This window comes from Schistocerca cancellata, chromosome 1 (genome assembly GCF_023864275.1).
Source record: "Schistocerca cancellata isolate TAMUIC-IGC-003103 chromosome 1, iqSchCanc2.1, whole genome shotgun sequence".
In the NCBI taxonomy this organism is placed as follows: Eukaryota; Metazoa; Arthropoda; class Insecta; order Orthoptera; family Acrididae; genus Schistocerca; species Schistocerca cancellata.
In genome coordinates, this window is record NC_064626.1 from 612150125 (window position 1) to 612163398 (window position 13274).

Here is a 13274-nt window from a genome sequence, read left to right on the forward strand (position 1 = left end):
CTTATATTGTCATTGTGGTATTCAGTCTGAAGTTATTCTGTCTCATCCCAGTGTGTCACTGAAACTGGTTTTCAATGTCTGAAAGCTGAAAGATTGCTAACAGTTAACAGTGAACACAGCACTTGTCAGTAATGCCTTGGAGTAGATTCAGGATTTAATATATAAAGATGTGCTACTACTAATGAGACATCCCCCATCCCTGCAACAGAGTGGTCATGAGCGTGCCATGAAATTCGAAGTACACCTTATATATAGCAGTCTACAAAAGAAGAAACTGCCACAAGAACAGACCAATTAATTAAATTAGTGATCCTGCTACCAGAAATTTTGTTTGTTAGTTAAATATGATGTGGGCTAAGCACTATCCGGTGCCTTGATAAGTCCTTGCTATGAAAGTCTTTTTTCGTCACCATGCCACTTAATTATATCACAATGTGTTTTACTGAAGTTTATAAAATGATGCCACATAGTAAGACATGGTACACACTTTATCTACTTGGGATAGCTCATAAGATCATGCTGAAACTCAGTAACATTTTGTTGAGTGTTGGTTTAATATGAATACCAACTCTAATGTTTTTAAGTAAATCAAAGCAACATGACTAAACATAAAATCTTATTTAACTCACTTCTTTCTCTCTTGTCATATACATCTTTTTCATTTCCTCTACTTCATCTCTAAACTGTTTCATTTCATTTTGATGTTTCTCTTCCAGGGATTTTATTGCATCTTCTTTCTCATTATTCAGCTTTTCCCACTGGGATTCTGGAACAAAGTTATATAAGATAAGGATACAACTACGAACATAGCTATGCACATCATGCAAGAAGCTTCTATAAATGAACTCCAAATTATCTTAAACAGTCATTTGAGAACAAAGTCTTTCATGATGACACTGTTGTATGAAACATTCTCTGACTCCTTCCCACATCATTTCAGGATAAAACCTTGAGCTTTTAACAATTACCTCCATTGGATTTGTCAGGAGCAACTGACTGTCAAAACTACTGCTGTGGAGGCCTTGTACAGCACACAGACGGCTTCTGATTGGTCACTAATTACGTAATGCTGTTGCAGATGGTGTCAGCACCTGCTTTGGTCATGCCATCACTCACATAGTAGCACAAATATTATGGCATATATCTCTTCCTCTTCTCTGCAATGAAAGCTTGCTTCCATACACAGTTAATATTATATCTGCTATCGTGGTTGAATTTCTTACCACACAGTCTTATTTCTACAGCATCTTTAATTATGGAATCTCAGTATGCAGGAGCATGGGACAATTTTTTTTTTTCTGTCAAACAGTATTTTGCTTTGTTTGCGAACCTGTGCTCAGGACTGCAGATTTCTCCAGTTCTTGATTTTTAATATGCCATTGATGTTCTGCACAGTGGATAGACTGGCCAACATAACTGTTCCCACACTCACAAGAGATGTTATAAGTCCTAGGGATCCTGAGGCCTTAACTGTCCTTAAGAGGGCATAGTATATCCTTTGTCTTCTTACGAGGTTGGCAAGTAGGTTTTATAATTCGCTTTTCCAGAATCTGTCTATTCTGTTGAATAGACAGATTCTGCAGTTGCTGCAGAAAGGAAGGAACCCAATCAATGACTCACCACACGGAAGTTCAACATTTTCTTTTCTTGGAGAATGCTAACTTCATATCTCGTGAAACACAGCTGTTCTTTTGGAACACGTACTTCAGATGATTAATTTTGGAATCCAAGCGATCTTCTTTAGACACAGTTTTTGCCATATTTTACTAATGTGTTTAAAACTGCTCTCTTCTGGACTGGATGATGAAAACTCTGGGTACTAACATACAAATTAGTGTGCATCAGCTTGCAGTAGGGGGCCAAATTTAATGCACATTCCTCAAACTGTTCCATAAAAAATTGCCACTTCTGAAGACAATGAAGAAACCATAGACATGGAGGAAATCATCAAAAGCTCGAGGTTTCACTCCGAATTGACAAAGCGAGAAGTCTGAGAATGTTTTCAGCAATCATTATTCATTAGACCTTTTCTATATTTTACAGTAAATTGAGATTAAAGTACTATAATACAGGAAGTCAAAAATGGAAACAACAAGCAAAATCAAGGACAGGTGACAACTCAGTTGCAGCTGCCTATGTAAACCATATAGACATTAGGGAAGTATTCTGTGTCATGTAGTGTACCCATGTGCCACATGTCAATCAACTGCAGTTGATATTGAAGTCCTGTATCACTGACAACTATAGGATCCTTCAAAAAATGCACCAGTTTTGATGTATGAAGTTATGAACTTTATTTTTTTCAAAACACATTAACAAAAATGGGATGGAAACTGAGGTCTGGCGTATGACCTCCTCTACTGCTCTGGCATGCAAGAACTTGTAATCTGCTATGCATTTTGCAAACAACACATCAAATTTCCTGCTTTAACTCACAGTTGTTTTGGTGTTATTACATGTTGTTTTTGTTGTGGTCTTCAGTCCTGAGACTGATTTGATGCAGTCCCCATGCTACTCTATCCTGTGCAAGCTTCTTCATCTCCCAGTACCTACTGCAGCCTACATCATTTTGAATCTGCTTAGTGTATTCATCTCTTGGTCTCCCTCTGAGATTTTTACCCTCCACACTGCCCTCCAATACTAAATTGGTGATCCCTCAATATCTCAGAACATGTCCTACCAACCAGTCCCTTCTTCTAGTCAAGTTGTGCCACAAGTTCCTCTTCTCCCAAATTCTATTCATTACCTCCTCATTAGTTATGTGATCTACCCATCTAATCTTCAGCATTCTTCTGTAGCACCACATTTCAAAAGCTTCTATTCTCTTCTTGTCTAAACTATTTATAGTCCACGTTTCACTTCCATACATGACTACACTCCATACAAATACTTTCAGAAACGACTTCCTGACATTTAAATATATACTCAATGTTAACAAATCTCTCTTCTTCATAAACGCTTTCCTTGCCATTCCCAGTCTACATTTTATATCCTCTCTATTTCGACCATCATCAGTTATTTTTCTCCCCAAATAGCAAAACTCCTTTACTACTTTAAGTGTCTCATTTCCTACCCTAATTCCCTCAGCATCACACAATTTAATTCGACTACATTCCATTATACTCGTTTTGTTTTTGTTGATGTCCATCTTATACCCTCCTTTCAAGACACTGTCCATTCTGTTCAACTGCTCTTCCAAGTCCTTTGCTGTCTGACAGAATTACATTGTCATCAGCGAACCTCAAAGTTTTTATTTCTTCTCCATGGATTTTAATACCTACACCAAACTTTTCTTTTGTTTCCTTTACTGCTTGCTCAATATACAGATTGAATAACATCAGGGAGAGACTACAACCCTGTCTCACTCCCTTCCCAACCACTGCTTCCTTTTCATGTCCCTTGACTCTTATAACTGCCATCTGGTTTCTGTACAAATTGTAAATAGCCTATCGCTCCCTGTATTTTACCCCTGCCACATTTAGAATTTGAAAGAGAGTATTCCAGTCAACATTGTCAAAAGCTTTCTCTAAGTCTACAAATGCTAGAAACGTAGGTTTGCCTTTCCTTAATCTTTCTTCTAAGATAAGTCGTAGGGTCAGTATATCCTCACGTATTCCCACATTTCTACGGAATCTAAACTGATCTTACTCGAGGTTGGCTTCTATCATTTTTTCCATTTGTCTGTAAAGAATTTGCGTTAGTATTTTGCAGCTGTGATTTATTAAACTGATAGTTCAGTAATTTTCGCATCTGTCAACACCTGCTTTCTTTAGGATTGGAATTATTATATTTTTCTTGAAGTCTGAGGGTATTTCGCCTGTCTCATACATCTTGCTCACCAGATGGTAGAGTTTTGTCAGGACTGCCTCTCCCAAGGCTGTCAGTAATTCTAATGGAATGTTGTCTACTCCGGGGGCCTTGTTTCGACTCAGGTCTTTCAGTGCTCTGTCAAACTCTTCACGCAGTATCATATGTCCCATTTCATCTTCATCTACATCTTCTTCCATTTCCATAATATTGTCTTCAAGTACATCGCCCTTGTATAGACCCTATATATATTCCTTCCACCTTTCTGCTTTCCCTTATTTGCTTAGAACTGGGTTTCCATCAAAGCTCTTGATATTCATGCAAGTGGTTCTCCTTTCTCCAAAGGTCTCTTTAATTTTCCTGTAGGCTGTATCTATATTAACCCTAGTGAGATAAGCCTCTACATCCTTACATTTGTCCTCTAGCCATGCCTGCTTAGCCGTTTTGCAGTTCCTGTTGATCTCATTTTTGAGACATTTGTATTTCTTTTTGCCTGCTTCACTTACTGCATTTTTATATTTTCTCCTTTCATCAGTTAAATTCAATATTCCTTCTGTTACCCAAGGGTTTCTACTAGCCCTCATCTTTTCATCTATTTGATCCTCTGCTGGCTTCACTATTTCATCCCTCAAAGCTATCCATTCTTCTTCTACTGTATTTCTTTCTCCTATTCCTGTCAATTGTTTTCTTATGCTCTCCCTGAAACCCTGTACAACCTCTGGTTCTTTCAGTTTATCCAGGTCCCATCTCCTTAAATTCCCACCTTTTTGCAATTTCTTCAGTTTTAATCTACAGTTCATAACCAATAGATTGTGTTCAGAGTCCACATCTCCCCCTGGAAATGTCTTACAATTTAAAACCCAATTCCTAAATCTCGGTCTTATAATTATATAATCTATCTGATATCTTCTAGTATCTCCAGGGTTCTTCCATGTATACAACCTTCTTTCATGATTCATGAACCAAGTGTTAGCCATGATTAAGTTATGCTCTGCGCAAAATTCTACCTGGCGGCTTCCTCTTTCATTTCTTAGCCCCATTCCATATTCACCTACTATATTTCTTCTCTCCCTTTCCCTACTCTCGAATTCCAGTCACCCATGACTATTAAATTTTCATCTCCCTTCACTACCTGAATAATTCCTTTCATCTCATCATACATTTAATAAATTTCTTCATCATCTGCAGAGCTAGTTGGCATATAAACTTGTACTACTGTAGTAGGCATGGGCTTCATGTCTATCTTGGCCACAATAATGCGTTCACTATGCTGTTTGTAATAGCTTACCTGCACTCCTATTTTTTTTATTCATTATTAAACCTACTCCTGCATTACCCCTATTTGATTTTGTATTTATAGCCCTGTATTCCCCCCCCCCCCCCCCCCCCCCATGAACCATGGACCTTGCCGTTGGTGGGGAGGCTTGCGTGCCTCAACGATACAGATAGCCGTACCGTAGGTGCAACCACAACCGAGGGGTATCTGTTGAGAGGCCAGACAAACGTGTGGTTCCTGAAGAGGGGCAGCAGCCTTTTCAGTAGTTGCAGGGGCAACAGTCTGGATGATTGACTGATCTGGCTTTGTAACATTAACGAAAACGGCCTTGCTGTTGTGGTACTGCGAACGGCTGAAAACAAGGGGAAACTACAGCCGTAATTTTTCCTGAGGGCATGCAGCTTTATTGTATGGATAAATGATGATGGTGTCCTCTTGAGTAAAATATTCCAGAGGTAAAATAGCCCCTCATTCGGATCTCTGGGCAGGGACTACTCAGGAGGACGTCGTTATCAGGAGAAAGAAAACTGGCATTCTACGGATCAGAGCGTGGAATGTCAGATCCCTTAATCAGGCAGGTAGGTTAGTAAATTTAAAAAGGGAAATGGATAGGTTAAAGTTAGATATACTGGGAATTAGTGAAGTTCGGTGGCAGGAGGAACAAGACTTCCGGTCAGGTGAATACAGGGTTATAAATACAAAATCAAATAGAGGTAATGCAGGAGTAGGTTTAATAATGAATAAAAAATAGGAGTGCGGGTAAGCTACTACAAACAGCATAGTGAACGTATTATAGTGGCCAAGATAGACACGAAGCCCATGCCTACTACAGTAGTACAAGTTTATATGCCAACTAGCTCTGCAGATGATGAAGAAAATGAAGAAATGTATGATGAGATAAAAGAAATTATTCAGGTAGTGAAGGGAGACGAAAATTTAATAGTCATGAGTGACTGGAATTCGACAGTAGGAAAAGGGAGAGAAGGAAACATAGTAGGTGAATATGGATTGGGGTAGAGAAATGAAAGAGGAAGCCGTCTGGTAGAATTTTGCACAGAGCATAACTTAATCATAGCTAACACTTGGTTCAAGAATCACAAAAGAAGATTGTATACATGGAAGAATCCTGGAGATACTAAAAGGTATCAGATAGATTATATTATGGTAAGACAGAGATTTAGGAACCAGGTTTTAAATTGTAAGACATTTCCAGGGGCAGATGTGGACTCTGACCACAATCTATTGGTTATGAACTGTAGATTAAAACTGAAGAAATTGCAAAAAGGTGGGAATTTAAGGAGATGGGACCTGGATAAACTGAGAACCAGAGGTTGTACAGGGTTTCAGGGAGAGCATAAGAAAACAATTGACAGGAATGGGAGAAAGAAATACAGTAGAAGACGAATGGGTAGCTCTGAGGGATCAAGTAGTGAAGGTGGCAGAGGATCAAGTAGGTAAAAAGATGAGGGCTAGTAGAAACCCTTGGGTAACAGAAGAAATATTTAATTTAATTGATGAAAGGAGAAAATATAAAAATGCAGTAAATGAAGCAGGCAAAAAGAAATACAAACGTATCAAAAATCAGATCGACAGGAAGTGCAAAACGGCTATGCAGGCATGGCTAGAGGACAAATGTAAGGATGTAGAGGCTTATCTCACTAGGGTCAATATAGATACAGCCTACAGGAAAATTAAAGAGACCTTTGGAGAAAAGAGAGCCACTTGTATGAATATTAAGAGCTCAGATGGAAACCCAGTTCTTAGCAAAGAGGGGAAAGCAGAATGGTGGAAGGAGTATATAGAGGGTCTATACAAGGGCGATGTACTTGAGGACAATATTATGGAAATGGAAGAGGATGTAGATGAAGATGAAATGGGAGATGCGATACTGCGTGAAGAATTTGACACAGCACTGAAAGACCTGAGTCGAAACAAGACCCCGGGAGTAGTCAAAATTCCATTAGAACCACTGTCGGCCTTGGAAGAGCCAGTCCTGACAAAACTCTACCATCTGGTGAGGAAGATGTACGAGACAGGCGAAATACCCTCAGACTTCAAGAAGAATATAATAATTCCAATCCTAAAGAAAGCGGGTGTTGACAGATGAGAAAATTACTGAGCTATCAGTTTAGTAAGTCACAGCTGCAAAATACTAACGCAAATTATTTACAGAGGAATGGAAAAACTGGTAGAAGCCGAGCTCGGGGAAGATCAGTTTGGATTCTGTAGAAATGTTGGAACACGTGAGGCAATACTCAATACTGACCTTACGACTTATCTTAGAAGAAAGATTAAGGAAAGGCAAACCTACGTTTCTAGCATTTGTAGACTTAGAGAAAGCTTTTGACAATGTTGACTGGAATACTCTCTTTCAAATTCTAAATGTGGCAGGGGTAAAATACAGGGAGCGATAGGCTATTTACAATTTGTACAGAAACCAGATGGCAGTTATAAGAGTCAAGGGACATGAAAAGGAAGCAGTGGTTGGGAAGGGAGTGAGACAGGGTTGTAGTCTCTCCCTGATGTTATTCAATCTGTATATTGAGCAAGCAGTAAAGGAAACAAAAGAAAAGTTTGGAGTAGGTATTAAAATCCATGGAGAAGAAATAATAACTTTGAGCTTCGCCGATGACATTGTAATTCTGTCAGAGACAGCAAAGGACTTGTAAGAGCAGTTGAACGGAATGGACAGTGTCTTGAAAGGAGGATATAAGATGAACATCAACAAAAGCAAAACGAGGATAATGGAATGTAGTCGAATTAAGTCGGGTGATGCTCAGGGAATTAGATTAGGAAATGAGGCACTTAAGGTAGTAAAGGAGTTTTGCTATTTGGGGAGAAAAATAACTGATGATGGTCGAAATAGAGATGATATAAAATGTAGACTGGCAATGGCAAGGAATGCGTTTCTGAAGAAGAGAAATTTGTTAACATCGAGTATAGATTTAAGTGTCAGGAAGTCGTTTGTGAAAATATTTGTACGGAGTGTAGCCATGTATGGAAGTGAAACATGGGCAATAAATAGTTTGGACAAGAAGAGAATAGAATCTTTTGAAATGTGGTGCTACAGAAGAACGTTGAAGATTAGGTGGGTAGATCACATAACTAATGAGGAGTTATTGAATAGGATTGGGGAGAAGAGAAGTTTTGGCACTACTTGACTAGAAGAAGGGATCGGTGGGTAGGACATGTTCTGAGGCATCAAGGGATCACAAATTTAGCATTGGAGGGCAGTGTGGAGTGTAAAAAGTCGTAGAGGGAGACCAAGAGATGAATACACTAAGCAGATTCAGAAGGATGTCGTTTGCAGTAGGTACTGGGAGATGAAGGATCTTGCACAGGATAGATTAGCATGGAGAGCTGCATCAAACCAGTCTCAGGACTGAAGACCACAACAACAACAGCTCTGTATTCACCTGACCAAAATTCTTGTTCCTCCTGCCACCGAACTTCACTAATTCCCACTATATCTAACTTTAGCCTATCTATTTCCCTTTTTAAATTTTCTAACCCTGCCCGATTAAGGGATCTGACATTCCACGCTCTGATCCGTAGAACACCAGTTTTCTTTCTCCTGATAACAACATCCTCCTGAGTAGTCCCCGCCCGGAGATCCGAATGGAGGACTATTTTACCTATGGAATATTTTACCCAAGAGGACGCCATCGCCATTTAATCATACAGTAAAGCTGCATTACATACACTAATGATTTAAGAAAATATCAAAGAAAAAAATTGCAAGGGGTTAATTAACATGACCTTGGTGGACTCTGTTGGCTACCATTATGTGAGATGAGACAATTAGAAACCACTCTTGAAACAACTCTATTGTTTCACGAGAAGTGTGACACATCGCACCTTCCTGCTGAGACCACGACCATTAATGTCTATTCTATTGAAATGAGGCCACATATAATCTCTTATCATTGTTTTCCATTAACTTTCACAGCTTGTCCTGTTTCTTCTACAAAAAAGTACGAGTCAATGATGCCGCCCACCCAAAAGTCACAACCAAATCATTTGAATGCATTTTCTGAGCCTCAGATATGGCACTTCTGTTTATTCATAAATACATTTAATTGTAAGTAAACCCCACCACTAAAGATGTTATTCCTTGCAAAACTGACATGTTCTCAGAAACAAATCACCAAAATGTCACCTTTTTCGTGATAGGCTTCTTACAACTTCTTTGTTAACTGAATTCTGTAACGGTAGTAATGGAGATCACATTGAAGGATATCTTATGCCTTGGGAGTGGAAAAGACCCAACTTTACTGGACTAACAGAACATTGTCATGAACCATCACAATGTTTTGCGCAGATCGGTCAGAAGAAGGGCACCCCCAACTCTTAATGTTCAGTATTGAATCCGATTCATTGAATTTTACAATAAGTTTGTGAAGCAGTGATAAATTCAGTGCTTAATTGTGCCCTAGAATTGTGCAAAGAAGTCTCAAAGTTGTTGTATAAGTTTTTCCTTTCTAATGTCATGTTTCCACTATTAGCACAAGCTGCGCAACAGTAAACTGTTCCAATGTAGAAATGCAAGAAATTCAGATTGTAGAATCAATCAGAATGTTTACAGAAACCAAAATGATATACAACAATGTGGTCAACTGACAAAAATATACTATGCAATTCAAAACTGGTGCACTTTTTGAAAGACACTTTTGCTTCTGTTCTGTGTGACCATTCCCATTACAGACATGCAATATTTTGGTACACAGCTGAAATTATCAATGGGACTCACTTACAAAAGAAAACCTAATCAAGTTGTGAAACATTATTACTATAAGAAGGAAACAAAATAATTAATGGCTAAGTAAACATTTATAGATCACCTTAGCTAAATTTGCAACTAATCATGGCAAATATGATCAATGGGTTTATATTTAGTTTATGATTAGTTGCCATCACTAAATAGAGAGTAAAGTAAAACATGAAATTAAAAAAACTATTGTTTGTAGAGTTCTCTTTTTTGGAAGTTAGAGAGGAAAATGAAACACACTAAAGCACTTATAAACAATCACCATCACCAATAAAAACAGTTCAGTTCAAATGATTTCAGCAGGAATTGGAGAGTGCACGGGTCTGATCCAGATTCTGTGGAAGTACATAAAACACCATTAAAAAGAGAAAACACTCATTAGTAAAAGCATAGGTTAGGGAGTATAATAGTTCAGCTACAGGAAATTAGGCTGACATATATAAACAGGAATCCCACCCTATGAATGGTATACTGATGCACAATTAAACACAATTACAAATAAAACAAAGAAAATAAAAAGAACAAAGGTACATGAAGTACCATTCCAGAGAAAGAGGAGAAGGGTGGTAACAGTAAGAGAATAAAATGCATCCAAAAAGACAAAGTCATAGATGAAGTGTAGAATTACAGTGGAGTCAAAGTAAGAAATGGTAACACTAAGATGTGGAGGTGAAAGAGAAACAGGGAGAAACAGAGATAAGAGACATTAATGTCCCTCAAGATTATATGTCTACATGTCCCAAGTAATTATTGCAAACATACCTTCTATCGGTAGAATTATATAGAACTGATATGAAAGTCTGTGTAAATGATTCACCTTGTGCTGTTAGTTACATAATAACTGAACCCGTTTATTGTTCTATACTGAAGCCCTGTAAGCGTTAGTTCAAGATAGAATAAACTGAAATAAAATAGTGTACAATCATTTTATTACTCAGGACTGCACCTTTCGTGTGGCACCGTGCAGTTGTCATTCAGCAATATCTACAGAGGAGAAGCAAAAGTAAATGCAAAACCTATCAGCATACAGGGAGAGTGATAGTATAGAATCTACAGTTGCAGCTACACCTAGAAAAAGGACCACACACAATACAGAGCCCAGCAGGGCCACATTATGTGTGTTTGGGGGGGGGGGGGGGGTTACTGTGATAAGCACTACCGTATTTACTCGAATCTAAGCCGCACTTTTTTTCCAGTTTTTGTAATCCAAAAAACCGCCTGCGGCTTAGAATCGAGTGCAATGCAAGCGGAAGTTCTGAAAAATGTTGGTAGGTGCCGCCACAACTAACTTCTGCCGTCGAATATATGTAGTGCTACACAGACATGCTTCGTAGGCACAAAGATAAATACTGGCGCCAAAACCTCTGCGTCAGTAAATAAATAAAAAAAAGGGTGGAAGACGAGCTTTTTTTTCTCCGCCCCGAGTTTCGACCACTGCATTTTCATACATTATCCAACGAAGTAAATAAAATTTCCGTATTGTTCATCTTCGAATGTATTAGAATTTCAATGTACTACGAAAATCCGACTGGCAAGACTGTTTGGGATGTTTTTCAATATGGCCAACTCTACGTTTTGAATTTTTTCCTACCTGTGAGAAGAGATGGTTGCTAAAAGTAACCTGATGAAATGTGAATCACAAGCAGTATTCTCATCACCATTCACCATAAGAATAATACGAATATAAACATTTTGCCATGTGTTCTTCCGTATTTGTTGCTATCTCATTTAAATCCTGTATGCCTAATAAACTACGAAACTAGAGTGAGACAACAGCAAACGGGGAAGAATACACTTATCGTGTCTGTTTATATTCGTATTATTCTTAGCCTAATAGTGATACAGTCAGAAATGAACCACGGCAACTGACTAGATTTTTAAATCTAAGATGACTCTAATTTCTGTGCAGAATTTGATGTACTAAAGAAGCAGCCGCAAAGATTTTCAAACGGAGAAAAATTTTCGCCTACCGGAAAGTCTCGTTCAGAACATGTTCTATCATACGCAGTCTATTATTTGGTTCTTGTTGATCATTCTCAAAGGAAGTAGCAGTGTAAGTAACAACAAATAGCAGTCTCTTGACATTGCTTCGCTAATGAGATGATTCGCCTCTTTTTAGTTGTAAGCGGCGGTAGCGCGCACAAAAGCAAGCCATGCCGCGAACGGCGACAGGCCGTAAACACGCACTATCAGAATACGACAAACAATGCATGACACAGTACAGTGATGCATTTTCAGCTTAGAGTGACGTAAACACCTATAACAGAGAAAACGGCACTTATAAGATCCAACAAAATAAGCAATCGATTCAAACCAGACGAAGCACGTGAAAAAGGAAGGATAGCCGTATAAATACGGACGGAGCGCCTGACGCATAGCAATGGCTACCTGGTAAAGCTTACAACTCAAACCAAACTACTGTAGCTGTATCGTCATTCATTCGACCTAAATTGTGTCTCATATTACAATGGACCAACTTTGTTTCGATTTGGAGGTGCGGCCTAAAACTTTTATCTCCCCTTGAATTTCGAGTCTCAAATTTCAGGTGCGGCTTAGATTCGGGAAATCTTTTTTTCCTTTGTTTCGAGTCTCATTTTTCAGGTGCGGCTTAGATTCGAGTGCGGCTTAGATTCGGGTAAATACGGTAACTTGAACCTGGAAAGTATGTTGTGACATGAAGTTCCAGACAAAAATTGGGACCGAGCGAGGTGGCGCAGTGGTTAGCACACTAGACTCGCATTCAGGAGGACGACGGTTCAATCCCAGGTCCAGTCATTGTGATTTAGGTTTTCCGTGATTTCCCTGGCCGATTTTCTTCCCCATCATTCCCTAATCCAATGAGACCAATGACCTTGCAGTTTGGTCTCTTCCCCCAAACAACCCAACCCCCAAAAATTGGGACTGGGACCCAGAAATCCCGTTCATGTAAGGTAATCAAGATGTAATGACACCATGTGGTGTTATAAGCCTTTTGCAAGTCAAAGAAAACAGCTATAAAGTGTTGAAGCTGGGCAAAAGCTGACTGGATGGCAGACTCAAAGCAGGGCAACTTGTCAGCAGTAGAATGGCCTTGGCAAAAACTGCCTTAGGACAGAGCTGAAAGATCCCAACACTCAAGGTACCAAAACAGCCACTGGCTCACCATGTGTTCAAGCAACTTGCAGAGAACATTAGTGAGACTAATTGCTTGACAGCTGTCCATCTTAAGAGCATGTTTACCCAATTGTTGTACTGGCACAATCACACTTTACCATTGAGGACGGAACTCATCCTCACTCCAGATACAGTTGAAAATGGCAAGGGAGGTATGTTGGCAATCCACTATAGGTGTTTGAACATTTGGCTGTAGACGCAGTCTGGCCCTGGATCCATGTCAGAGCAAAGGGCTAGGGCACTGAGAAATTTCACTCACTGAAAGGTGCA

The 13274-nt window shown here is 39.1% G+C and overlaps 1 protein-coding gene across 6 annotated transcripts in view; it reads right to left on the bottom strand.

The window, feature by feature from the left end:
* LOC126182750 (golgin subfamily A member 6-like protein 22) overlaps window positions 1-13274 on the bottom strand; it is a 352202-nt gene that overhangs the window by 76497 nt on the left and 262431 nt on the right. For all 6 annotated transcript variants that reach the window (XR_007536699.1, XM_049924877.1, XM_049924876.1 and 3 more), the window contains one exon: window positions 630-766. Coding sequence is in view for 5 of the 6 variants with exons in the window: in XM_049924877.1 (XP_049780834.1) it covers window positions 630-766 (137 nt within the window). In the remaining variant the exon portion in view is untranslated. The remainder of the gene's footprint in view (window positions 1-629; window positions 767-13274) is intronic.